The sequence below is a fragment of the Festucalex cinctus genome, chromosome 8, assembly GCF_051991245.1.
Source record: "Festucalex cinctus isolate MCC-2025b chromosome 8, RoL_Fcin_1.0, whole genome shotgun sequence".
In the NCBI taxonomy this organism is placed as follows: Eukaryota; Metazoa; Chordata; class Actinopteri; order Syngnathiformes; family Syngnathidae; genus Festucalex; species Festucalex cinctus.
In genome coordinates, this window is record NC_135418.1 from 26,365,213 (window position 1) to 26,393,189 (window position 27,977).

The following is a 27,977-nucleotide window of genomic DNA, read 5'->3' on the forward strand; positions in this document are numbered from 1 at the left end:
CTCACCTTGCAGGACTGCCGATGCATATTGAAGGTCACCACGATGCCGTCGGAGATTTCGCGGGCGCTGCGGTCCACCAGGTACTCGGCCAGCCGCGAGGCCAGGTAGGTCTTGCCCGTTCCGCTGGGTCCGGACAGGATGAGTCTGCGGTGTTTGAGCAGCAGGCTGATGTAGTGCTGCATCATGGGTTTGGGAATGAGGGTCTCGAAGACCAGGCTGTCCACGCACTTCTCCTTTAAACCTGCAAACACAGATTTTGAGGAGATGGATAAAGACACGGTATAACATTCCTTTTTTGTCCTGGAACTTATCTATATATGTGTTAAGGAAATTTGTGCTGCCTTGCTCAAATCTGCCGTGTATAGTGATACTTTTTTAGGGCTACTTTTAGAGTTACTTATTCTAATGTTTTGCATATGTGAAAGGAGGGTCACAGTTGATGATGATTACGGGTGTTAAAAAAAATCGATTCAGCAATATATCGTTATACTACAGCACGCAATTCTCGAATCGATTCAAAAGGCAGCCGAATCGATTTTTGATGGAAAAATATTCAACAAAATGTCGAACTTTCACACCTTAAGCATGGAAGAATGTTATATTAATGGAACATTAAGCCTTAATATTTTATTTCAATGCTGTTCTAACATGAAAATTAAATACAGTGGCTCACAGTTATAAAACTGAAGTTTCAGATCAATAAATAATACATTTTCATACAAATCTTTACAGTGTACATGTACAAGTTTACTGAATGGTATTTTCTAAATTTTAGTAAAAAAATCGCAACAATCAACTTGTAAATTCATATCGGGATTAATCGGTATTGAATCGAATCGTGACCTATGAATCGTGATACGTATCGAATCGTCAGGTACTAGGCAATTCATACCCCTAATGATGATGATGTTTTTGTTTTGTTTTTTAAAACGTTTTTGTGTAAAATGTCTGCATTCAGGTTCATCCCATAAACATGACAAAAATAGACATAAGTGATTTTCACGGGACAGCGAGAATATGTTATAAGCGTATATAACTGTAACCCAAAAAAAAAAAAAAAAAAAAAAAGTACTTTCGTTAACATTGCAATTCTGAATGAGAGCAGTATAACAGACAGTTATTTTTGGGCCGTTAATTACAACGCCATCATCCGCCTCAATGGGGCTCAAATTTCTCTGGAAGCACAACAAATGTCATTGCCAACTTTTTCGTCGCAGGCAATAAGAGCTTAAACCCGGCAACACAATACTTATGATCAACATCACCTTAAGAACGACAAACGTGATGTTTGTTATTTGAGAAAATGGCTCATTAAAAAGAAAGATGGCGTCACGACGGCAGGAGGAAGAAGGCATCACGCAAATTTGTTTCCGTATCACCTCGTAAGCAATGTGTTGCCCAAGCATTCGGCTCTGAAAATAACTTTCGGTGCGGGCGAACCCGCCGGCTAGCGCAAGTGTAGGGTTCCGATTTGACATCCACGGGAGGGGGCGGGGGGACCGGCTGGCGCTGACTTACGGGGCATCAAATTACGCGGGTTAGACGCGATTTTCCGCTTCACTGCGGCTTATTGTAGTCTTCATACGGAGATGGTGCAAAATTTGAGTTTTGCTTCAGAGGTCATGGTTTACTTTATTTGTTTAAAAGGACTTACAGATTTCCATCCATCCATTTTCCATTCCATCTGCTCAGAAAGTAAAACGTCAATCACCGCAAAAATTCTTTCCTGGTTTGACTTTTTGTTTTTGTTTTTATGCTTAACCATTTTTTTTCTTTCAATGCAAGAGACAACACACTACCAGGAAAAAAAACTGTTCCTATTTGTTTTTTCCTTCTCTAATGGTGTGTAGTCTACTTGTGTTGTTTCTGTAAGCCAATTAAGTTGACCTGTACATCTTACACAAGATGTACAAATTATTTTGCTGTGTCAGGAACACATAACATGTTTTTAAGGTTGGTATGTCAGCGCAGTAAAGTATTTTGGGAGGGCATGAAAAGTTGTTAAATGTGAAAATAAATGCTCAAAGGTAGGCCCAAAATGTAGATGCGTCATAAATATTTAACTCACAACTTTTTAAATCAAAACATTTGCTTGACTTTGCATCAAAACAAGCACATTGAAGTCTTGCAGAAACAACTTTAGCCGACCTCGCAAATTGCAGTTCACGTTTGTTTACACATATACACGTCTCGTTTCTGACGAAAACTGTGGATGTGCATAAAATCCAGCATCTTCTAAAAAAAACAAAAAAAAAACATGATTGCACACTGGTGACTTGTGCCTTGTACCTTTGAGAGTCACGGTGATGCTGGTGGGACCTCGGGACATGCAGCGCGAGGGCTGCGTCTCTGGCGCCTCTCCGCCCAGCACCCTCTTGATGTGACCCATGCTGTAGCTGTAAATGGAGTCGGTCGAAAGGCCCAGACTGGAGGTGGGGTCCACTTTGGCAACGTAAACCTGGAAAGAATGGCGCAGCAATGAATCATGAATGCCAAGCAATGGCAAGAAAAGAAGAAGAGGAATCGGAAGCTTGAAGGTTGAATGGTAGGACCGGGTATTGCCTCCAACCTCACGATACGATATGTATCGCGATACAGGGGTCGCGATACAGGGGTCACGATACGATACGTATCGCGATACAGGGGTCACGATATGATACGTATCGCGATACATATGTATCCCAATACATGATCTTCAAGCCGATACGTATCCCAATATTTTACATTAATTTACTTGAATTTTATCATAACAGTCATATGTATACCTAAAGGATATGTTTATTATGCTGGATGACAAAAATGTTTTTATGTTAAGTAGCTCTTCTGGTTTACCACCAAGCGGCATGCCTGGTCGAAATATGTACGCACTGCAAAGCAAGGAGCAATTTTCACAGACACACCGGGAAAATTTATTAATAGGCATGAGCTGATATGAGCAAAAATATCAAAGTGGTAAAATTACAGCTCTAAAATGTGCTTGTTGGAAATATTTGGGGAAATAAACACAGCATTTTTTTCATGTAACACATTCTATTTCGTTTTTTAAACAAAATATAGGAAAATTGGTACATTAAGACACAAGTTTATAAGGAAATAAATTTTGATATTCTTCCTCTGCTTTCATTTTTCTTAGCAAGACACAGTGTCCAATCACTGGTGAGCCATTTTTGCATTAATTGAAGGCAATTAACTTCAAAGACGCTGCTGGTTTTTATTTTTTAGGTACAATGCAAACTGCAATGGCAAATGTTAACGACGTATAACGAGCAATATCGATTCTGCGTATCGATACGTGTATTGTAATGAGGCTCGCAACGATATATTGCCGTATCGATTTTTTGAGCACACCCCTTGTGAATGGGCCAAACTGTGGCAAGCGTGGGGCTTCATATTTAAAAAGACTTGAGGTTGTCACCCCGAAATGGCTCCTCATGTCGTACGCAAAGAAGAAGCTGTCTCACCTTGAAGGCCTGGCTGACGGCGGAGTCCAGCATGGGCCAGTCCATCCTGCCGTTCACCCTGACGGTGCCGAGGAAGAAGTCCTGCTGTTTCACCTCCTGCAAGGCGCGCGTATCAGCATGTCGTCTGCAGCTCAACAAACAACAGCAGCACACTTACATCTTTGAAGACGTGCAAATCTGCAACGCAAACCACCACCCTGACACGGTGGTCGTCTCGCTGCGACGACAGGCTGGAGTAATCCATGGAATCTGCCGGAAGGAGATAACGATTGGACGGCCGACGCAGTAGCATGATAATATGTCAGGGTTGTAATCGTACCTGTGCTGGTTCTCCTGGCATCACGCACCGCAACAGAGTGTCGTGGTGACAAGCTAGCGAGAGAAGTGAGACCCGAGGACTGGGAGACGGAGCTGGAGGGTCCAGGAGATGGGCAGGGGGACATGCCGCAAGTCTTCAGTTGGTCGTTCTCCACCTTGAGACTGTCCACTCTCCTCTGTTGCCAACGTGGAGACAATTTGCAGCATTAGCACTTAGCAGTGAAAGAATGTGTGTTAGAATGTGTTAGTGTTAGTCTAATTTTGTGCAGTTTTTTAGACATTTTTAGACTATTCTGTCTTTCTGTCAAATTGCTGACATTTTTGGCAATTTTATGAACATATTATGGTAAATTTTCTGCCTCTCTTCTTACTTTTTTTTGGACATTTTATGGCTATTTTTTATTTTTATTTTTTTACTTTTTAACTGCCTTTTTTGCTACCAATTCTCTGACATTTCTGGCAATTTTGTGGAAATTCTATGGTATATTTGGGGATTTCTTCTTTTGTTTTTGGACATTTTATATATATTTCTTTTTTGCATTTTTGGACTTTTTGGACAATTTTGTGTACATTAATGTAATTTCAGGATTTTTGTTTTGTTTGTGGACATTTTATAGTTTTTGAAAAATTTCTTTTCTGCCTTTTTTAAAATACATTTTCAGATTTTTGGGGGGCAATTTTATGCACATTATATGGTAATTTTCTACCTTTCTATTTTATAAAAGCTTTTTCATCTACCTTACCTTTTGTCTGTTTCTGACAACATACAAATTTGGACTTGGGATTTTTTTTTTCAATATTATTCATTTTAAAAAAAAAATCTATTTTATTAATTAATTTAAATAGTATTTTATCTAAAAAATTTAAATATGTAAAAAAAATACCTTTACATTTTTACTTTTTTATTTTATTTTTTTTCATTTTATTATATATATATTTTTTTAAGAAAGATCCACAGTGAGCCACAGGAGATGGACTAAAGAGCCACATGAGGCTCCAGAGCCGCAGGTTGCAGACCCGTGGCATAGCCGATTAAATATGGCCTCCATTAAAACTGTCCTTTTAAATCAGTGGGGGAAAGCGTAACACGAGAATATAACAATATAGTATAAACGTGGTATGCATTGGACCTTAAGCGGGCCTTGGAGTAAAAACGTCAGTTTCCCCTTTCGTTGTCAGGGAATTTGGTGTGTGGAGAAAAAGGCAAAACACATTCAAACCTGCATGTTGGTCATGGTCTCCTGCAGCTGCTCCAGCTGATGGGCCGAGGTTAAAGCCTCCAGTCGGATGTCGGTAAGTTTCCGCTCCTTCTCCCACAGTTCCGAACGAAGGCCCGACACAACCTTGTCATCCGCCACCTCGCTTCCCTCGCAGAGCCTACAGACGTTTACGGTACGCTTATTGCACACGGTCTTCCGACTCTTCGGCGCGTTTTAGAGAAGCAGCATTACCCGGATGACGAAGCAGAGGCTGAGGCTGTCATGGACGACGGCGGAGGGTCAGCCCCGTCATGGTTGACTTTAGGTGAAGATGGCGCCGACGACTCTGGGGTGGCGATTTCCTCGATGTCGGCATAGGGGCCCGTCGGCTTGGGGCCCTTCTTGCTGAAAGCTTTGTTGAACGAGCTGCGTAACTGTCAAGGTTGAGAAGGGAACAGTATATGTCGTTTTCACATCTGCTAAATAAATACACAATACAAGCAATCCTGATGTATATTTCAAAGCTGTTAGAAATGTCAGCATGAACTAGTTTCTGCAGCGACGTGTTTATTGAGCACTCGATGCCACTATTTGCAGACATATTTAATCAAGTCTGAGCACAAACTAAGCAGTTCAATGAGACAACATAATCTTAGAAACACAATGCGCAGGAAAAAACAAATATGGAAGATGAAGGATTTACAAGCCACCGTAACTCACCTCATACACCTGAAATTAAAAACAGGTGGCAGCATGTGAGAGAAACAAAATCGTTACTTAATAGCACGATCACACACATGCGAGAAAGATTGCGTTGCTTTTGATCAACCATTTTATAATGCATGCGTCCTCCTCACCCAGCTCTTCTTCTTCTTCTTCTTGGCCTCCTGCTCCTTGAGACTGCCCATGCTGGAGTGGCTGGTGGTGCTGGCGAGGCTGGAGAGGCTTTCGGATGAGTTCTGACGATTTATTTGCAGTTCTGAGCAGAATAAAGCCACAACAGAGACACATTTAGTTTGTATACGCGCTACCTCCCCTAACAGTTTTGTAAATTGTAACTTTTCATGGGCAACGTTGAATAAATGACACTTAACATTAGTGTTGTTCCAATACCGTTTTTTGACCCCCGATACCGATTCCGATACCCAGCTTTGCAGTATCGGCCTATACCGATACCTCAGAAAGCTGTCCTGCCATTGGTTCAGAGCATTCAAGGGCCAATCGGATATCTTAGATCGGCATGCAGTGAGCATGTCACATATCAGTGAATGTCGTTCACGAGCAATACACAAGATGCTAAATCCGAAATCCTATATTAGCGTTGGTGTTAATGGCATCGGCATGTTACTTGTGAGTAGTCACCAATACCGATACCACTGTTTTAATGCAGTATCGGCGCCTCGGCCGATACCATTCTGAACAACACTACTTAGTCAGTGTCCATCTTCTGTAACGATGTCAATTTACTGTCATCCTGACATCAACACAAAGTCAATAATATCTAAAATGCTGGCAACAAAAGTGAGTTCACCCCAAAGTGAAATGTACGTTTTACCTTTAGATACAATCTCGGAATTATTGAGGGCGCCCTGAATGATTTCATGTGCTTCTGTGTTTTTCGTCTTCAGAATCTCGATGGTGTCCCTCAAGTCGTTCAGCTCAGAATCCTGAGGGGAGACAAAACATTCTGGTGAATTCACGGCGAGTGTAACGAGTCACATCTGGCCGTTAGTCAAACTTAGCTCACAGGGTTAAAAGGCAGAAAACACCTGGGACACTTTTTGCCCCTAAATCTGCTTCTTATTCTCCTTATCATCTCACCAACCTTTTGTTCAGAGGAAGCCGACAAGGTCTGCAGGCGAGCCGTCATCAACGCCAGGCTCTGTTCAAAAGCCGCGACCAGGTTAGCCTGTTTTGACATACACGCAGAGTTTCAAATTCAGGTTCACCGCTTGCAACTGACACAGCTCAGAAAGTGACGTTCAACAGTGGGAGGGGGGAAATGGATGGTGGTGGATAGTGTGACAGACAGCGATGTTGCACCGGAAGTGGGCGGGATCATGACGGGGGTGTGATACACTTCTCACAATACGTTTTTGACTCGCATGTTATTTCGCTCCAACAAACCTGGCCTAACTGCTCCGCCCAACATCCGCAGGAGAGCAACCGGTTAGCGGGTAGGGGAGAGTGGGGGGGGCAGGCAGCGAGCAGCAGGAAGTCCGTGAGTCAATTAGCGGCCAAGGGAATAAAAAGAGAGGACAGCGGTGGTTAGGCGTGGGGATAACCCACACAGTGACACGCACACAAGCAGGTGTTATATTGAACAATGGCCAGGTTAGTTGAAAAAAGTGAAAAGTGTCAAAAAAGGAAGTGAGTCTGGGTTACTTTGTGTTAAATTAACTGCTGGATTTACACTGCAAGTGTCCGATTCGATGTGATGCAGATGCCAAAATGCACACAAATAACTCTACGAGTGTCAACACGGAAATGTAGTAAAAACACAAATATTAAACGCTCGATAGTGGAGATTTATTTTAGACATTTGATTTGCTTTGCTGCCATCTTGTGGCAACTGTAAATGCTTAATTTTTTATATACAAATTAGAGCTGTCAAATGATTACATTTTTTTCATCAGATTAATCACATCTTAGAATTTTAATTAATCATGATTAATCACTGACTTAAAATGTTTTTTCTTCCCCCCAACATATTTTGCCCGCTAAATTTGAAGCGCACCTGTTATGTGTTAATTTTTTCGACATTTAATGTTATGAGCACATCTTCAAAAATTTATATTCACTGCACACGCTCATCCTCCGTCCATCCATCCATTTTCTTGACCGCTCATTCCTCACAAGGGTCGCGGGGGGTGCTGGCGCCTATCTCAGCTGGCTCTGGGCACTCGGCGGGGGACACCCTGGACTGGTTGCCAACCAATCGCAGACACGCTCATCCTGCTTTTTCTAATCAATTCATTATTTGCATAATTTAAAATGGGAAAAAATGACTTACGGCGTATGTAAACATTTATTAAATGCCTTACTTTAATGCATGTAGTTATGTTTATTGCTCAAACTCGAACCGCCACCTTCAACGTAACCATCCGCTGTCGGCTAAAAAGGATCATCTGCGGTCAAAATTAATAGTGTGATTAATCTGTGGTAATACAATAATTAATGCAATATTTTTTTGTGATTAACTTTGACAGCACTAATACAAATATACATGATTGTAATCCACATTTTGAAGGCTTGTTTCTGAACTCGTTTCTCAATTGACAGCGGGTGGAAAAAAAAATTGTATTGTGTCACATGAACTGTGCAGTGTAAATCCATCCAATGTGCTGGAAGTCTGTATAAACAGCAGGTAAAGGTGCTTTTTTCGAAGGAGAGTGACTGTAAGTCAAACGGCGTAGTCGTAAAGTCATGCTGCACGTACGTTGGCAGACAGCTGCATGGTCAAGTCGGCGACTTTCTCCTGGGAGGATTCCAGCTCGTGGCGCAGTTTGCGGATTTGCTGAGGACGAAAGATCAACCGTCAGCTCATTAAACATTGAGATTTTTCTATGGACCAAGGCACAGAACAACAGTGAAGCTGTTTTAGTTGCGATTATGTCACAAACAATCTAGTTAACTCATTCACTCCCAGCCATTTTTTTTCTTTCACTGGATTTTGACTTTTGCAAGACCTATAGAATATTGTGTTCCATTTCTATCAAAACTCGGAGCCTACCAAAAGAAAGATTAAAGTATCTTCTTTCATCAGGAAAAAAAAAGTATATTTGTATGTGTTTCTGTTTTACAGAAATTAGCATTTGAATATAGGCAAGTTTCGTCAATATTCACATTCCTGGTGAAAACACTGACAAAAAGAGCTAGTTGCAACATAGCCATGGTTGATCTCTTATACTCTGCTGACAACATGTCAGAAGCTGCATCAAAGCCTTCTGTATGCTCTTGCATTAAAAAAAATAAATAAATAAAAACTTCTCAACACGTTTTTGGGAGGGAAGGAGAAAATATTTAAAAATGTTTCTACACGTTTTTGGGATTGAATGAGTTAACAGGCTTAAAAACAACAACAAAGTCTGGATAAGTGATAATATCAAGGACAAAAAAATTACATTTAACTTAAATCTTGGACACAAGATGGGATACATGACATTACACGAGTTAAGCAAGAGTACTAACTGTTTATTTTTATTTTATGCATTTGTTCATTCATTCATTCATTCATTCATTCATTCATTCATTCACTCACGTATTTATCTTTTCTATGGTTGCTACTTTTTCAATGACCAGGTTTCCAAGTGAATGCTGGTTGTTTTTACTTACAAAAAAACAAAAACAAAAAAACAAAACATGTCCTTGATTGACTATTGAATTATTGAACTATTGAACTATTGTTATGAATTGTGAAAATTGCTTCTGTGGAGACTTTTGTTGGAGTTAAGTTCCCACGAAATACAACACAGAACATCTGCCAAATGGACCCAATCCAGCAGAACACGACCCAGATGCATTCCTGCAGTACTTACCTCCCCTTGTATCCTGTCCTCATTCTACGCAAGGCATGTAAATGAGAGCGGTAACTTTTGTAAGAAGTTGTTAAAATTGTCGCAAACTTGACACTGTTGTTGGCTGGGCTCTTTGTGAACAATTTGTAACAGAGCAACATTAATCGTTTACCTTACGCCATAGCAGGGCATTAAAGATGCTTTTATTTAAATGAAAAGGCCTGCAAATAATTTTGATGAAAATAGAATTTACTCACCGAGGAGGAATAGTTGGACGAAGCATTGGAAGCTAAAGAGAGTACAGAGCCGTGCACTGCAAAAGGAGACAAATTATGAGTCCAATATTAGTAGGGAAGTCACGATAAGGGCAATATCGTGATATTGAAACTGCCACGAATATCGTCGTCATCATGTTCGCAATATTTAAAAGGAACACATCTGTGAAACAAAAATCAGGTTGATTTCCATTTGTGCAGTTCTAGCACCCTCTAATGGCTATTTTATTAGTGCAATTTAATTTTCATTTGGGATGTTTTGGCCTTCTCTGTTTAAAATCTATGCTAATTGTCATATAAAGGAGAGCCTGATTTGTTTGTGAAGCGTTCAGTGTGTGCTTGCATTAGCAAGTAAGTGACTCAATATTGTTATTAGAGATTTACGTGGTTTATATGCATTGCTGTTTTGTACACAAGCACAATATTGTGTTTTTTTTAGTATGAGCTCTTTTTTTTTTTACCATATTGTGATCTTTTTTAAATATCGCCAACAATATCGTGATAATTATCGTATCGTGACCTTCATATCGTGATAATATCGTATCGTGATGTTTGGATATCGTTACATCCCTAAATATTACAACCATATTTAACGTCAAACTATTTGGTTCCTGATTGAAGAACTTCATGCTAGACACATTTTAGCATTCCCAATGAAGTTAATTTGGTTCAAGTGCGCACACATACTGACAATCGGGTGAAATGTGAGCAAGCTCCACAACTATACTATATTGGATAATTTCATCGGAGGAGGAGAATTGTTTTTTTTTTCTTCCAGGCTCACCATCATCTGCCGCTTCCCGGAAGGAGCCGGAGCGCATCATGCTTTTGGGTCGCTCCGCCAGTGACATGGTGCTGCCCAGCGGGGAGGAGCCATAGAGCTCGCAGTCACCGGGGGGGCCGATGCTGTTGGAGCGCGATATCCTCGGGGTGCCCGAAGAAGAAATCGGGGCAACTTGGGGAAAGAAAAAGTGAGAGACTCACAGTGAGCATAACACACAAATACGCATCTATGGACAATTTAGAGTTATCAGCGAACCTAACACATTTTTTGAAATGTGACAAGAAGCTAGAATACCTGAAGAAAATCCCTTATATAAGTACTTGTGAGAAAAAATGTCCACTCACCCACGTTGGTGAGAGGAGCTTTGTTGGCGGACAGGAGGTGGATAGAGCGGGTGGGCGACGGCAACTGCGGCGGGCTGTCGCGCTCCGACGTCGCGTTGTGCGAGTGGCGGCGCCCCGGCTTCATACCGTCGCTCTCCGACAGGCTCGAGCTGCAGCGTCTTGGGGAGAAAAGATTCAGGGTCAAACACAACAAGCGACAATGAGGTGCGATGACGGGGGGGTTGTGTTCTCGGTTTACGATGGATTTCGGAGTTCTAGATATGTATGAGTGTTGTAACTTGCCATTTACTATTTATGTGTATATATATATATATATATATATATATATATATATATATATATATATATATATATACATACATACATACATATATATATTTTAGTGACAGAAAAAACAATTAAATTCTCTTCCACTAGATGGCACAATTAATTCATTCACTCCCAGCCATTTTCACCGTTCACTCCCGGCTGTTTTACTGGATTTGGACTGATTTTGCAAGGCCCACAGAATAGTGTGTTCTATTGCTATAAAAGCATGGAACCGATCAAAAGAAAGATTAAAGTCTCTTCTTTCATCAGGAAAAAAAAAGTATGATTCTATCTGTTTCCGTTTTGCAGCAATTAGCATTAGAAGAGAGCTAAGCTTCATCAGTTTTCACAAATCTATTTAAAATTTTAAGTAATTGAGCTTTTTTTCTACATGGCCCTGGTTGATAATAACTGAATGAATAAATGAATAAATGAATAACTACCACTTTTGCAACCGTTCTTTACAGTTGAGAGGCTGCATCAAAGCCTTCTGTATGCTCTAGCATAAAAAACAAACAAACAAAAAAAAACTATAAATACGTCTTTGGGATACTTACATTAAAAAAAAAACGTATTTACACGTTATTGGGAGAAAATGAGTTAACCAGTGCTTCCACCTGTTACCAGTCATACAACAGTATCTTTGTGTTCAACTAAACAGGCCTAGATTTCATACCAAATAATTAATTTTTAGTTCTTGCCTAACATGTAGTTCTGCTACTGATGTTTATTGATGACGTTTCTGTTTGCTATCTTCCATCCATCCATTTTCTTGACCGCTAATTCCTCACAAGGGTCGCGGGGGCTGCTGGCGCCTATCTCAGCTGTTTTGGGCAGTAGGCGGGGTACACCCTGGACTGGTTGCCAGCCAATCGCAGTGTTTCCTATCTATATATTCAAAATGAATGAATGGATTGGTCCTTCTATTTTGCGGGCCAGATAAAATGTAGCAAAAATAATTATGAATAAGCACACGATTGGCAACAAAATAGGCCGGCCTAAACGAGCATCTGCCCTGTGGGCCAGAGGGCCAACCCGGGACTCTGCTCTAACTTGTGCTAACGCAGTCGTAAAGTCCAAATCACAGAAACCATCTGGATCCATCGTAAACCGAGGACTAAATGTTTAATATGAACTTACTCTAAGCCTTTATTTGGCAATGTGTTCCTATCAGTCTGTAACCTGTGGGGGGAAAAAAGCATATCTGTATTAATAATAATAATAATAATAATAAAAACTTCCTCACTCTCATGCAGTGGTTCTTAACCTTGTTGGAGGTACTGAATCCCACAAAACATCAAAGGCCCCAGAATTGAACCTTGTGGAACACCATACGTTCCGTCATACATGTGAATCCGTATTGCACATATTCGTCCGACCACTTTCTTTTTTGCTCGACAGTTTTTGTAAAATTACATGACGTATTATCACAACAGCGACAAGTTGACTACTGAGCGCGCCAAATTCCCTGCAGCATAGATAGGCCAAAATGTAGGAAAATAACCTGCAGCCAATGATGACCAAGCAGGGTCTTGACCTCCACCGAACCCCTGACACCGACTCACTGGGGTCCGATCGAACCCAGGTTAAAGAACCACCGCTCTAACGGCCACTGAGACGATACCGACCCTTCCGAGAGGTTGAGGGACGTCCTGCTCCCGGCGCCCCACGTCCCCGCGCCCCTCTCGTGATCCCGCGACTCTTTGCCGCCAAACCGGGCCCGAGCGGGCACGCTCATCTGCAGGGGCAGCGACTCCATGCTGCGGTGCATCGTGGACAGTTTGGGATAAAGCAGGGGCGACCCCGCCAGGCCGTCGCTCGCGTACGAGCCGGGAGAGTCGATGTGCAGGACGGGCGCCGGGCTGGGGGTCAGACGGGCGGCCGAGTGGGACGAGGCCAGATCCTGGAGCTTGGAGTAAGGGGGCACTTTGGGAGGGAGGTCCTGAATGGTCACGCAGGAGTCCAGGCTGTTGGAGTTGACCTTGTCCAGGTGAGCCAAGCTGGGTGGACGTCCCAAACATTTGGCTAACATCCTATAGGAAGAAGACAACAAAATGGCTCATACAAAAACAGCATCCATCTATTTAAAATACTTTAATCCTATTTAAGGATTGCCAAGGAAATGTAGCCTATACTAATACTGTGTGTTGATATTATCTCTTTTGTTTCTTTACTTCCCATCCATCCATCTTCTATAGCATTTGTCCACGTTGAGGACACAGGTGGGTGCCATATTAGGACCTCTCCTTGTCATTAGCTATATGATTTGGGACAAAATGTGTCTGATGCTAGTATGTATAAGAGAGCTGGAGACTATCGGCGTGGCTCAGTGGTAGAGTGGCTGCATAACAACTCAGAGTTTGTGAGTTCGATCCCATGCCATTGGGACCAAGTATCTTTGAGCCAGATAGTGAAGCCCCAGTTGCACCTTATACTGCATTTGAAATTAGGGATAGACTGATATGGGTGTCGATATTGGGGATTTTGACGAATATCGGTATCAATCTTTTTTTTTAAATCTGATGGTCGATAAAAGGTAAAGCTAAAACCATTTTAATCTCAGGAATCTATTTATTTAAAATTTTAGCTAACTTTATAAGAGATGTGAACATTTTGTTTTTGTTCGACAATAAAACATTAAAGAATTGTGAAAGTTGAAGGCTTTTTTTTTTTTTTTTTTTAATACTGTAATTGAGGAAAAAACAGAGCTATGGCAATTACTTCTTTAAGTGTCCATTTAGCTTGAGAGCTCCCTGAACATTTTTTTTAGACATTTAAAAAAACTACAAAAAAAACAACTACATTTTGAAAAGTCTGAAAAATGATTTAGTACGCATTAATGCTTTAAGACATTGCAACAAAGTCAAGATTTTTTTTTTTATGCCAATATTTCTTTTACCCCCTTTTTAGGTTTCTCATGTTCCCCCTGATCTTTTTTAGTTTTTGTGGTTCGATCAGGGGATGTCGTTTATTTGTCAAGTGTGGGCATGTGAAGCCCTTTGAGACATATTTTGTGATTAAGGGATATATAAATAAACTTGACTTTTTACTGAAAATGAGTATTGACTTCAAATATCGGTTATCGCCCCACCTTGATGACTAATAACCGGCATCGGTATCGTCCCTGAAAAAAACTTACCGATCTATCTCTATTGTAAAGCGCCTTGTAAGGTACTATATAAATGAATCACCATTTAGACCAGCTAACTTTATGGAAAGAAGCGGACTTAAAATGCTTCTACACTGGCTACATTTCGACAAGATGCCTCAAAGGCGAGTTGGTGGCACCTTGGCGTGGTGGGCGAGGACATTTCCGGATACTTGCTGCTGCCGGTCCGTCTCAAGCCGTGCAGTTTCGCCACGGACTCTCGCGAAGACTCAGACGCAAGCTGATCTCCTTTCAGGGACGCGCAGTCCACCTCCATATCGGCGCACACGGCCTTCGCCCTGGCCTTCTCCTTCTCCCGGTCAGTCTGGTTCACCGGGACGGCCGTGGTGCGATGAGACATTTTGCTGCTAAAAGCGGCGGGTTCTTTCGCCCTGGGGCTTGCCGAGGCGACGCTGACGGGCTTCAGGGTCAGTAGGCTCGGGTCGAGAGTGCCGCTGACGGGTCGGGACGCGGGGCGACCGATGACGCTGAGCGCGCTGGACTTGGCCGGTCGAGGCAGGCTGCGGTACTGGATGCTGTTCCGGGCGTTGGGCCCCAGGAAGCTCGACTCGCCGCTGGCATCAAAGCTGTTCTTGCGGCCGGAAGGCGTCCCGAATCCTACTGGCTTCATTGACATGCCTGACGACTTGGGGATTTTCCCCACAGTAGCAGAACCACTGGAGATGGTGGCGCCCCCCGCTGTCAGCACTGTGGCGGTACCAGTGGCAGCAGGCGTTCTCTTGTAGCCGAAGGAGGCTCCGGTCGTGGGTTTGACCAAACCAGACGGCGGCTTACGGGCCTCCATGTGATGATCCCGGCCGGCGTCCGAACGGGAACGTTGGAGACCTGCCGTCTTGACGGAAATCTTCGATTTGTCCTGCGGCTTGTCATTTTTTGCTGCTGCGTAGACAAAACGACAACACACAAAAAATAAAAAAAAATATATAAAAAAACAAAAAATGAGATAACGTTCGTCAGTGCATATTTTGCATACATTCCCAGCAGTAAAAGGACAGAAAAGCTTTAAGTGAACCCAAATGATGAACTAGAAGACAGTGAAAGGACGAGCCTGCATCACATCAAATATTTGCACTGCAGCCAAGTTAAACCATAAGCAAAAACACATCTGTGTTTACTTGGGGGGAACTTTTATGTGGCTCACGTGTGACTCACTGCCAGACTTTTGATTCATAAAAGGTAATATAAGTCCGTGTTATTAAAGTCAACGTAAAACCCAATATGGGCACATAATCAAAGCAACTTTTTTTTCTCCCCTTCTTCTGATTAATCAGAGTGAAGGTATGAGTAATAAAAAGGGTTTTAGCTGAGTTCTGACATGTTTGAGTCATCAAATTATTTCCCTTCACACTCGTTTTTTCATAGGTAATAGTTTATGTCGCATTTGTTAACGATTAACATTTGATGTCATTTCGTTATCAGACAATCATTAAAATAGACTTAGACTTAGACTTGACTTTATTGATCCCTTTGGGATGGCTCCCTCTGGGAAATTTACACGTCCAGAAGCAATGAGAACAGAAAATAAAATAAAAAATAATTCAATCAATCAATAAATAAGGTTATTACACCAGAGATTGAATTAATGATAATAATAATAATAATAATAATAATAATAATAATAATAATAATAATAATAATTAATAATAATAACAATAATAATAAAATGAAAAATAAGAATTCAATCAATCAATCAATAAATAAGGTCATTACACCAGAGATTTAATTAATAATAATAATAATACGAAGAAAAATAAAATAAAAAATAAAAGTTTTGTTTTTTAAAATTTTGTTAGTAAGCTTTATTGGCATTCATTTTAATTAGTTTCCAGGCCATCTTTGTTCGATTTGATTACTTTTAGGGTTTTTTTTATGCTTATTTATAGTTTAGTTTTTGTTAGTTTCAGTATATTTTGTTCACTTATTGTTTTGACCAATTAAACTTGATAAAACAAAATAGTTTTCATTTTTTATTTTGTGTATTACTTGTGTGCAAGATAAAACAAAAAACAAAACAAAAAACAGCATGTATTGTTTAGTAAAAATTCCACAAAAATACATTAAAAATATCTTAAAAACAACCATTCACAAATCAAGTGACCTCAGACTTTCAATTACAATCAGCGCAATGTATGATACTGCTTCTAAAATAGATCAATTCGATTAATCACGACCCTAAGTAAATAAAGCTCGGATGATTTTTTTTTTTTTTTTTTTTTTTTTTTTTTTTTTTACTGTATGCATTTTTTTTTTTACATATGAACCAGAAAAGGAAAGCATTTTTTTTTTTTTTAAATCTAGCATTGCATTTCTGGCTGAGTTCAATGACACAAGCAAAGGAGCTACTCAAGCAAAAAAGCAAAAAATATCACCGAGGAGTGACGTCATCTGGCGGCAAGTTTTTATTGGCTGCTGCTTGATGTCACTTCTGCACGACACACATTAAAAAGGTCCGCAACTCGCAGGTGACTGTCACGCCTAAAATCAATCTCAAAGGCTCACCATGTATTAAATTCATAGATAAAGACAAAAAATAAGGACATTTTTTTTCTATAATTATAATTAGTTCTAAATAGTTTAGTAAATGTAAAATGTCATTTCAGTGATTTTTTAAAAACATTTTTCTGTTTTATTTTTATATTATTTTATATTATTATTATTATTATTACTATTATTTTTATTTTTTTCTCTCAATTTTAGTTGTAGTCATTTTGTCCGTTTTTGTTAACTAAAATAACTTTGGTATGACAGCTTTAACATGCATGTTTTTGAAAAGTATCCACGATACAAATGAGATCTAGTTGATACTAAACAAAGACTCGACGGATGGCGGATCTCACCTGCCACCCTCAGCATGCTCTGCGACGTGTGGGTGATGGGGGAGGTGACCCCCACCGGAGCATTCCGACTCTTCTTAAAGCTTCCCGGCGCGCCCAAACTTTGAGGCTTCCTGGCTTCCCCTTTGACGCCGAACTCGTCGCTCGGACCGGGCGGCTTCTTCCTCCACTTGCTCGGCGCTTCCGTCTTGAGGCTGCCCGTGTCGTAGCCGCACGCGTCCAGCTTGCGGCCCGCCTTGCCGTCCTCGCTGTACCAGGAGAGTCCGCTCTCCACCAGGGAGCGCTTCTCCGCGTCGGTCCGGAGCTGTTTGCGAGACGAGAGGCGCGGTGAGGATAAGAATCGCTCGCTGTCTGTCTGCTATCTCTCCCCGACTGCGCTGCTAGTTGTAATCTTTGTTTCATCTCGGCTGCATTCCAGAAGGGAAGAAGCAGAGATAAGTCAACTGCCCCGAGCAGTGGAAAGAAAATATAACGGCAAGGATGAAAATCCCCCCGAACTGTTTTCAATTTAAAGTGGACATATTGTGAATCATTTACTTTTTAATTCCTTGCGCGCAAACGGTTGGTTCTCTGCGTTGCCTGCGCATTTATATTTGGTGATACGACCATGCGCCACACACACCGAGCTGAACAGATGAGGCAAGTTGACCTCGAGATACAAGCATCTACGTCTAATCAGAAGTTTCCAACATGTGGATAAATAATGTATACATGCGCACCATGTTTGGAACCATGATTCTGCAATTACCTTCCTGCTTTCTTGTCATACAAAACACAATGTGGAAAAAATAATTCCACTCATGTTGTCTGTTTCTTGGCAACAACCTAAGACGCTAGTGGCTTTAATAACTCATTCAAACCCAAGAACGTGTAAATACGTTTTTAAATGCTTTGCCCTTCACTCCCAAAAAGGTATTTATTTATTTATTTATTTAGTTAGTTGTTTTGATGCTAGAGAATACAGAAGGCTTTGATGCGGCTTCTGACATGAAGAGGTGGCTTAAAGTAATGGTAGTTATTGCAAAAAAAAATGGGCCAGCAGGTGGCAGAAGAGTATAAGCGATCAGCCAGGACCATGTTGCAACGAGCTCTTTTTGACAGTTTTTCACCAGGAATGTGAATATCGATGAATATTCTAATGCTAATTGCTGCAAAACGGAAACAGATACAAATGTATTTTGAGACGTAGACTTGACGTTATTGATCCCTTTGGGATGGCTCCCTCTGGGAAATGTACATTTCCAGCAGCAATAAGAACAGATAATAAAATAAAACATACTTCAATCAATCAATAAATAAGGTTATTACACCAGAGATTGAATTAATAATAATAATAATAATAATAAATTAAATAAAAAATAAAAATTCAATCAACCAATATTTTTTTTCCTGATGAAAGAACAGACTTTAATCTTTCTTTTGATAGGTTCCATGCTTTTATAGCAATAGAACACAATATTTTGTGAGCCTTGCAAAATCAGTCAAAATCCAGTAAAACAGACGGGTTGCTTCGGTGAAAATGGCTGCGAGTGAATGAGTTAAATTAAATCGACCCCAGCACTAGATCAAATGGTGACATGTCGCTGCTTTAACGACAGTTTCCCCAGCTCACCATGACGGAAGAGTTGCGTCTGGATCCCAACGGCGTGTTGGGGAGCGAGTTGAGGGACGAGCTGGCGTTGAACTCCTCGGAGCTCAGGTTGTCCGAAACCTCGCCGTCACCGTCACTCAGCCCGCTGCTGATGGAGCTGCTTTCATCCCAGCTGAAATGAAAAAGCAAAAAATATATATATATATAAAGCTAATGACGACCATATGATGGGCAGATCAGTCGAGGCTACAAATCCTGACGTTAGCGGGAGGAAAATAGCGTCAGGCTAAACTAAACAGGTGATTTTGACTTATTTATGAGTGTGTGATAAACGATCCCGATCCCCGACATTTCATTTTAATCTTTATTAACTGGTGCTTCAAGGGAAACTTTCCGGGATGCGCCGCTAAATCACCCCAGATTAAAAAAATAAAAATAAAAAAAAATACTAAGACCTCTGACAGCTTCAGGGTTAGTTCAGGGTCTGGTCTGGGTGAAGGGAAGTCAGAGTGACAGCTCCCCCTCCCAACACAACCTCCTGTGTCGCCTTGAAACAGATGCTGCCAAGTCAGGCCTGGTGGCCAACAAGTGAAAACAGACCTCCCCCACGTGGGGGCCACGGATGCGTGACTCAAATGAACTGTACAGAGTTAAACAAGTCCGCCTGGAGGTAAATATTAAGAGCAATAAAACACATGCAGTTCGAGCCCAGCGAGGATTAAGTATAATTACACAGTTGGTTGTCAAATTTCTGCTGGCCTGCGCTCAGAAATGTGCTACAGTGGAAAAAGGTAAACTAATAAGAACTTTTCAGGGTTGAGTCGGTTCACTTCGTTTCTTGTAGCCCACTAATTGCTATTTGTGGCTATGAAACCTAAAATTAGAAAGGAACAGCACAGGAAAAAGGACTAAAATACAGGATCTTGTACACTCTTAGAGGATTAAGCTTGACGCTTTGTATGTTTGAATGTTTTATGCTAATATGTAAGTGACAGTGTCAACATGGAACACATTGATGATACTTCATGACTGATAAGATAAAACAATGTTGAATTACGAATACTTAAAAAGATTGAGAGTAAATATTTATTGAATATTAAATGTATACCTTTTTTTTTTACACCCCTCATCCAGGAAGAAGAAAATATTTTGCGTCCCCTAACTCACCACCACAACTGTAAATAGTATCCTTTGTCTCTAAAATTGTTGGAAGTACAATTTTTCAGAGGAACCTAACACTCCTTGCGCACGCACTAACAATGAGAGCGTCACTGCCACCTACTGCAGTGGATGTGCAATTACACTTATTGTAGTGTGTCAACAAAACAAAACATGTTCCCTGGGGTCACACAGCATATTTTCTATTTAAGAAGGATTGGTGCATACTCCATGTTATATTAGCTTTCTTTAGCCAAGAATAGCCTGTTACATTAGTTTTTTTTTTTTTTTTTTTAGCAAAGATTAGCCAATCCAGTACACTATGTAAATGTATACGTTAGCACTTGCTAGCGACGGCTTTGTTAGGAAAGACTAATTCACTATACTGTAATTCATTTAAAACATGGCAACGTTGAGCAAACATTTAAAATGTAATAGTGTTAGCATTTTCCCTGTTAGCTTTGACTTTTTGGGAGTGTTTTGTCAGTTAGCTATGGCATCTCGTATTTCATTTTTCATTTAAAAAATAGGCAGAAAACTTATTAGCGTATTAGCATTTAGCAAACGTGCTGTTATTAGCCATGACATTATCTAAAAAATACAAACATGGGTTCATAACGCCCTATGCACAATTCTTTGTTATTTTAATTGGGCATGATCTACAGGTCAGAAATATTTGCTGCTAGCACCTCCCCATCACAACCCCCACATTTTTCTTTAAAAACAATAAATAAAAATTACGCTCTTCAAAACTAAAAAGATTTTCCTTTCCACTTCATTATTCTCAGAATCTGGCGGGGAAAACCTCGCGCAAGGTAATAAGCCTCCTCCGCGTGCCACCACAAATCCCCTAGATGACGCCATGCAGGAGCTCCGGGGAGGTATGACTAGTTTGTAGCCTTGGAAAACCTTTTCCTCCCTCCCTTCCCTTCCTTCCCCCTTCTCATTAGCACTCTCTCTGCTGTAGAAAATGACCACTGCAGGAGGTAAATACACATCAGAGCAGATAGTGTGACTATACTCTCACCGAATGCTTCATCTGGGCCCACATGCAGTTTAATGAGATCTAGTTTAACTCATTCACTGCCAGCCCAGTTAAAAAATTGATCTTTGACGTGTATAGTCGTCAATGGCACTAAATGAGTTAAAAAAAAAAAAAAAAAGCCCAATACTCTGTTCTGAGTGACATTTTTAGTTATAGTAATAGTTGGTTAGTGGTTGTAGTTTGCAGACATGCTGGCGTTACTCTGTCTTATTGATGCTTTTGATAAGATTGTTGTGTCTGCCTCCACATTGCTTTCTTCATCATCTTCATGTAAAAAAAAAAAAAAAAAAAAATGTACTTGCTGGTCGTCTTCTTTTTGATTATGTACTGCAGCTTATTATTTATTGGTGTCAGTCTTTTGAGCAAGATAGGCATATTCAAATGCCACGACGGAAGAATCCGTGAAAAAATGCTTTTGTAAATGGAGACCAATCCTGGATTTCCATATTTTTCCAGATTTTCACGGAAAGTATTAATATGATCTAGGAGAAAGAAATGAGGTACATCAGCAAGTAAATCTTTGCAAGAACAACAACAAAAGACATTGATGTTTAAGTGTGTTACAGTGTCGGAGTTCGCAAGGCAGTAGTAGAGCGCAAAGCCGGACTGGAAAAATAAATTCTCTGTCAACTTCAGACTTAAAAAGTCCCCTCCCGCGTCTGCCCAATTTCTAGCCACAATATGGCTAATGCGCATTTGAATTACGACGTTTCATGTTCTATTTTTTTTTTTTACCCCACCCTGATGGATGTGGCCTTTTCGGTCAGTGTTAACCCCGACGCGTCAATGGTGCCTTGTCAGCATGAGAAGACTTGGCAAAAGGAGCCGAAGCATTAAAGCATTATAGGATGAACTCGACTCATGAGCCAGCACATCGTCTCACTTTTATTTATTCTCCCTGAAAGCGCCGCAGTGATGCTTCGTTATTCAAATCGCTGACGGAGCAACGTGGATGGATTTTTCTTTTTTTCTTTTTTTCTTGAGTCATTTATTTGCTGACCCTCCACTGAGGGAACGCCACATTGCCCCCAGATGTCCTTGAATCTGCCTTAGTGGATGCAATGCAACTTGACAACAGTAATGTTTCAACACTTAAAGATCTTACATAGGGCATAACAAATCACAACACAGGCAGATTTAAGTGTCTAAATGTGTTAGGAGGGATTTTCCATGTTGGATTAACCATTTGGACCTAATCTGGATTCAACTCTAATTCAACTATTTCTGTGACATGCCATCAAAAACTGCACAACTATAAGCCAACCTATTGGGTGTGATCCTGTCTCACAAAGTGAGTAAATGTATTTAAAATACTTGTAAGTACTAGGGATGTAACGTTAAGCGCAATATCGTGATATCGTGATATTAAAACTGCCTCAATATCGTCGTCGACATGTTCACATTTATTTAAATGCAACGCATCGGTTTAAAAAGTCAGGTTGATTTCCATTTGTGCAGTTCTAGCACCCTCTGGTAATTTTCATTAGGCATGTTTTGGCCCTTCTATGTTTAAAATCGACAATAATTGTCAGATGAAAGGGAACGTAATATGCCTGTGAAGCAAGCCAATATGTGGAGGAAATCAATGTGTGCGTGTATTAAAAACATAACATAATAATAATAAAACATAACAATAATAATAACATAACATTGATGTTATGTACAAAAGCACAATATTGTGCTTTTTTTAATATGAGCTCATTTTTTTAATAATATTGTGACCCTTTTTAAATATCGCCAACCTCCCAACAATATCATGATAATTATAATAAATATAAATAATAAAAAGACTTGTTCCTGGTGTTTTGTGGTGTGTATGAGTTTGATGATAGTCTACTTATTTATATATTTATTTATATATTTATTCACTCGCCTACTTTTTATTTATTTACTGATGTAAATTGTATTTACTTGTGTTAAAAAAATAAAATAAAATAAATTAAAAACTTGTAATATCGTATTGTTACATTTGGATATCTTTACATCCCTAGTAAGTACACAGACCAAAAACCTGCAAATCTTTTTTTTAACAAAATTTTCTGTCTCAGCATGTTCGTATGCCACACCTGTGAGGGCAAAGGAGAAGTGCTCACTAACGCACATTAGGACACATTTGTGGGCCTTTTCTGTCCATAGAAAGTGTCACATTGCATTGCACATTGCAGCCCATGGAAAAAATGCATGAAGACATCAAAGCAGTCTCCCAAAACTTTGACATTAAATGACGACACATATCGAAACTTTGGCGCTTAAAATTTGTGGTGTTTCGTAAATAAATCTAGACTGACAAATTATACGGTCAAAAAACAAAAATGAGCAAATCGTGTAAATAATAAAGAATGATCCTCACGTGTGATCACAGACACAATTGAGGTCAAAAGCATGCGAAGCCTCAACAGTCAAGAGGTTCTAAAAAAAGGTCCGACCCGAGCCAGGAAAAGGGAAATTGAGTGCAGACTGCAGGGACCATAAATCCGGAATGAGATGACTGCAGCAAAACCCTTCATTAAGTCCAGAATGTCTTTGGTTGGTACGCATTTAGTTTCCACCGGCAGAGGCCGTTCGGGGTGTCATACGATACGTGCCAAAGCGTTGAGCGCATGCACTCGGCGCCAGCCAAACCTTATCACCGTTGCCATGGAGATGACATTGCCAGCGAAGCATCTTAAAGCAGTGCTTTTCAGCAAGAAGGCATTCCACGCATTACCAAAGGGAGGAAAAATGCATTTATACTAGTACTACTAGTGAAGTGCTAGATGTCATCTAGGAGAGTTTTACGACGTTACAAGGAGTACTAGTATGCAACTACAGCACAGTTTTACCTAGTTAGTTTTAGTAAACAAAAGTAGTCTCAGTAGTGAAGACAAACTAGTAACTACTAAGCTTAACTAAGCTAGATGCTGAGGATATCTAAGTTGTTTAATTTAAGCATGTATATGTTATTCATATTGAATACAAGCTTTGACGGCTGTATGAAAACTATTATGTTTCAAGGATATCAAAGCCGTTTGACCATTATCAAGAATATCCATCTGAACTCATTCAGTGCCATTGACGACTATACACGTCGAAGATCAATTTTTAACAGTGAATGAGTTAAGGCCGTACTTGCATGCCAAAAGTGGCACGCTAGTGCAATGCACTGTTTTACGAGTGAGAACAAAGCATGCACTAGCCACGCTGACCTTAAACTGGATGCCCAGGATAATGATATTGACGTCAACATCATCAAAAAATATCCATCTTAAGGTTGCACTAGTTGGCCAGAAGTAGCACTTAGTACTGGAATAAAAAAAAACAAAAAAACATTACTAGTACAAACAGTTGTTCTTCAAGTACCTCCTAGTCATTGTACTAGTCTGCTAAATAATAATAATAATAATAATAATAACTAGAGCTGCAAGCAGCTATAAATAATAATAATCCATCTATCAATTTCCTTGACCGCTTATTCCTCACAAGGGTCGCGGGGGGTGCTGGCGCCTATCTCAGAAGGCTCTGGGGACCTCTCTAATTTGCAAAAAAAAAAATTCACCCTGGACCGGTTGCCAGCCAATCACAGATACTACTACTACTACTACTACTACTACTACTAATAATAATAATAATAATAATAATAATAAAAATAATAACAATAACAATAATAATGTTATTCTAATAATATAATATATATAATATAATAATAATGTTTCTATTGAGGACAAAGAGCATACTAGTAGCCTACATGGATCTTAACCTGGATATTGCGGATACCCGTGTCACTTCACCTTGAGTCTACATACGTGCACACATGCACCATTCAGCAGTTATCACCGTGACACACAAGGCAGCCCCATCAGTGGGTCAGTGGAGGATGGTTGCCATGGCAGCACATCCAGAGCCATGTTGGTGTGTGCTGCTTGCTTGCCGCACAAGCCTGCTTTCTGTTCACCGCATCGCTGACACTATGCTGCAGTATAGAAAAGAAACTAACGTACAGTACACACCGGAGATGCTGTCCAGACCTCCACATGTCCGTCCTATGTCACCTCCACTGTGCAGCCATGTTGTATAGCTTTACAATGATCTTATTTATGGTCCATATGAGCCACTATAGAGTGGCTTTAAATGTATCATTTTAATATTTCCGTGTGTTCAACGGTGTCCAGCGTATTTCACAGTGTTGATCACTTAGAGTAAGATTAATTCTAACTTTTGGCAGCGCCACTTCTCCAGTTTGAGAGAGACAAATCAGCACCAATTTCCTCCTCGTATTCGGTGATGTGACACAGTATGGTAAGAGTATCATACAATATAGCTTGAAGCAATACGGTGTATTAATCTTAAGGTATGGCGAGGTACACTATGACACGATATGGTCATTGTGCTGTATATATGATACGATACAGTTTGGTATGTGTATGATACGGTATGTTATGATCCAATATTCTACGGTCATGATACCCTCGATTCATAATTTGGCAACAACATGGCAGGGTAATTGGATGATAATCGAGTAGATAAGGTGTAGTATAGCATATACTGTAGATAGATGCGACTGCTTCACTAAAGTAGCTGGATGAAATATACTATAAGACGTGATTGAAACGGCAGTCGCAGTGATGATGCAATGTACACATGCCTGTGCGGCTGATCGATATCCATTATACACATTATCGAGCTTGTTCTATTCCCGTACTGCTCTGTAATGTCAATATTGGATGTGTGCTACTTAAAGATTATTTAAAGCCATTCCACATTATTATCGTACTTCACATAGATGACGATAGATCATTATATTGAGATGATGAAAGGCTAATAATCACAAGTGCCAGTGTAAGACTGAAGAATGGAAGGGAGGGGGCATACTGATGATTTCGAGCTTGTTGCCATGGTTACGCCGTAGCAGCCTGATCTATTTCCCAGAGCTGGTGCATGAGGTTTCTCAATGAGCTTTTGAGTGCGTGTGTAGATGTACAGTAGGAATGCAAACTGTAGCACGGCATTTCCAAAGCGCGAGTAGGAAGGAGGACTTGCAATACAGAAAATAAAGAGAAATCCAACTAGAATTTTTTTTTGCAAATTAGAGAGGTGAAAAGTAAAAACAGCAGCTACTATTTTCATACCTTGGCGTGTCTCTGGAGCCTACTATTTCCCGCACGTGAGTTGCCTTATACCAGCTGGGACTGGTATTTTCTTGCCACACTGCGGGCAAAATGTGGTGACTTTCTTTTTTTAAATTATGCCTTTGTAAACGTTGACCTTGACATCAGTCTCAGATGCGCCACTTCCATAATACGCATGTATTCTAAATGCGTATGGAACAACCTCCCTCAGTGCATAATAACTACGGAGAAGGCGTTTGCATCCGGGTGTCACATTGACTGCACCTCTTGTACTCACAGTACCTCAGAAAGAAAATCCCAATCGCCAAAAAAATAAATAAAAAAAATACTCAATGCCCCTTTTTTCAAGGCGAACATCAAAACGACTTTTAGGACTTAACTTTTAGGAGCCTGGCTATGATTTCTCATCTTACAACATGGAGATGTCATGACTAGGGTCATGCAAGGGTTATGCTTACTGTCATGACGAGGGTCATGCAAGGGTTATGTTTACTGTCATGACTAGGGTCATGCAAGGGTTATGCTTACTGTCATGACTAGGGTCATGTAAGGGTTAGGGTTTGTCAAGGTGTGCATTAACAAGCAGCAAAATCTCCGAAGCTGCTCTAAGTAAGGGCTCACTGGCGACTTCGGGCGCCATTCTTATTTCATGTTGCCGCGTGACTCTTTCACACTGCGTAAGTGCAGTGTGAAAGGGGCTTAATGGTGATTTTAATCATTTGTTGTTTCTATGCTGCTCCATTGGAATTTGTTTTGCCGTGGCAACTCGCTGTCCACCAAGAAACCAACACAGATTTCACCAGATTTATATTCAACTTCAAAAAAATATTTACCAGTACTTCAACCTTTAGCACCTATGACTGCTCCCACTGTTCCGCCAAGACCTTTTACAAGACTTTCAAGTGTGTGCTTCTGAGATTTTGTGAGGTGTTTGATGGGCTTCTTCCACACCGAACTCATCCAAGCTTTCTGTTGTGGGAAAGGAACTGTTGGAAGCATAACATTTTCCAGAATGCCACTTCTGCCATGTTGTGTCCAAATCTGATCTTTATGACATGATTGAGGATCTTTGGTCAAAGCCTTTGCACATGGAGCCATAATGAAATCATATGACAAGCAAAACAAATGTGTGCTAGTTTTTGAACAAGGCCATCTTCAGTGGTATCCCATTTCTTATAATATAAATTCTACATTGATGCGTTTGAGCACGTTCCATTTTCCACTTTCCAGCCATATAAAACAGTCTTCATCTTTGTTGCTTAATGCACTTTCCAGTAAGTCCTCCCTTCCAAACACTCCAGAGGCTGAGCTCAAATCCCATCCGCGTGCCCGACAACGATAAAAAGCTGCTAAACCACACCGGAGCACCGTCCTGATTTTCTTTCTCATCTCCTCTCAGAATGTTACTGTCAACAGGACTCTGCATCCTTGTTAAATCCTTCTTGACATCCAAAATGATCAAAAGCGACTTGTGTACCTAAAAAAAAAAACTCGATTCTGGTCTTGTTGCATAACCAAGGGAACACCTGGTGGGTTTTTCAGATTGCCTCCTTGGTGGAAAAAAAAAAAAAAAAAAAAACTCCCGTTGTGAGCACTTTGACAAAGAAGTGTTTTGATTAGAAAGAATGCTGACAGAAGTTGCTGGCCAGGCAGCGCTTATTGAACGGAGCAGAAATGTCCAATATTGGCAAGAAGACACCGTCAAGTATGTCAATGGAGTTAAATTATTCAAATGTAGCTTACAAAAGCAAGACCCTGTTTATTAGATGGGATCTGCAACTTTTTAGGTGGCTGCAAATTCAACACAGCTCTGCTCTGAAGTCAACTACTTCCTGTGTGGTGTTTGCCAACCGGACTTCGTCTTCATT

General features: G+C 40.4%; 1 protein-coding gene and 1 long non-coding RNA gene across 5 annotated transcripts in view; one reads left to right on the forward strand and one right to left on the reverse strand.

Moving 5' to 3' along the window:
• Positions 1-4,458, forward strand: part of LOC144024580 (uncharacterized) — a 37,124-nt gene extending 32,666 nt beyond the window's left edge. Inside the window, exon 3 of the long non-coding RNA XR_013284808.1 lies at positions 13-4,458. This is a non-coding gene — a long non-coding RNA (uncharacterized LOC144024580). The remainder of the gene's footprint in view (positions 1-12) is intronic.
• nav1b (neuron navigator 1b) overlaps positions 1-27,977 on the reverse strand; it is a 70,055-nt gene that overhangs the window by 7,779 nt on the left and 34,299 nt on the right. For 3 of the 4 annotated variants that reach the window (XM_077530965.1, XM_077530966.1, XM_077530962.1), the window contains 20 exons: positions 18,823-18,973; positions 17,214-17,514; positions 14,496-15,255; positions 12,836-13,240; positions 12,348-12,389; positions 10,899-11,056; positions 10,555-10,725; positions 9,753-9,808; positions 9,517-9,540; positions 8,418-8,495; positions 6,804-6,887; positions 6,534-6,645; positions 5,836-5,957; positions 5,231-5,412; positions 5,000-5,156; positions 3,781-3,955; positions 3,619-3,710; positions 3,462-3,557; positions 2,290-2,458; positions 6-241 (listed from right to left, as the gene is read on the reverse strand). In XM_077530965.1, coding sequence (XP_077387091.1) covers positions 6-241; positions 2,290-2,458; positions 3,462-3,557; positions 3,619-3,710; positions 3,781-3,955; positions 5,000-5,156; positions 5,231-5,412; positions 5,836-5,957; positions 6,534-6,645; positions 6,804-6,887; positions 8,418-8,495; positions 9,517-9,540; positions 9,753-9,808; positions 10,555-10,725; positions 10,899-11,056; positions 12,348-12,389; positions 12,836-13,240; positions 14,496-15,255; positions 17,214-17,514; positions 18,823-18,973 — 3,571 coding nt within the window. The remainder of the gene's footprint in view (positions 1-5; positions 242-2,289; positions 2,459-3,461; positions 3,558-3,618; positions 3,711-3,780; positions 3,956-4,999; positions 5,157-5,230; positions 5,413-5,835; positions 5,958-6,533; positions 6,646-6,803; positions 6,888-8,417; positions 8,496-9,516; positions 9,541-9,752; positions 9,809-10,554; positions 10,726-10,898; positions 11,057-12,347; positions 12,390-12,835; positions 13,241-14,495; positions 15,256-17,213; positions 17,515-18,822; positions 18,974-27,977) is intronic. The other variant, XM_077530963.1, reaches the window with a different exon arrangement.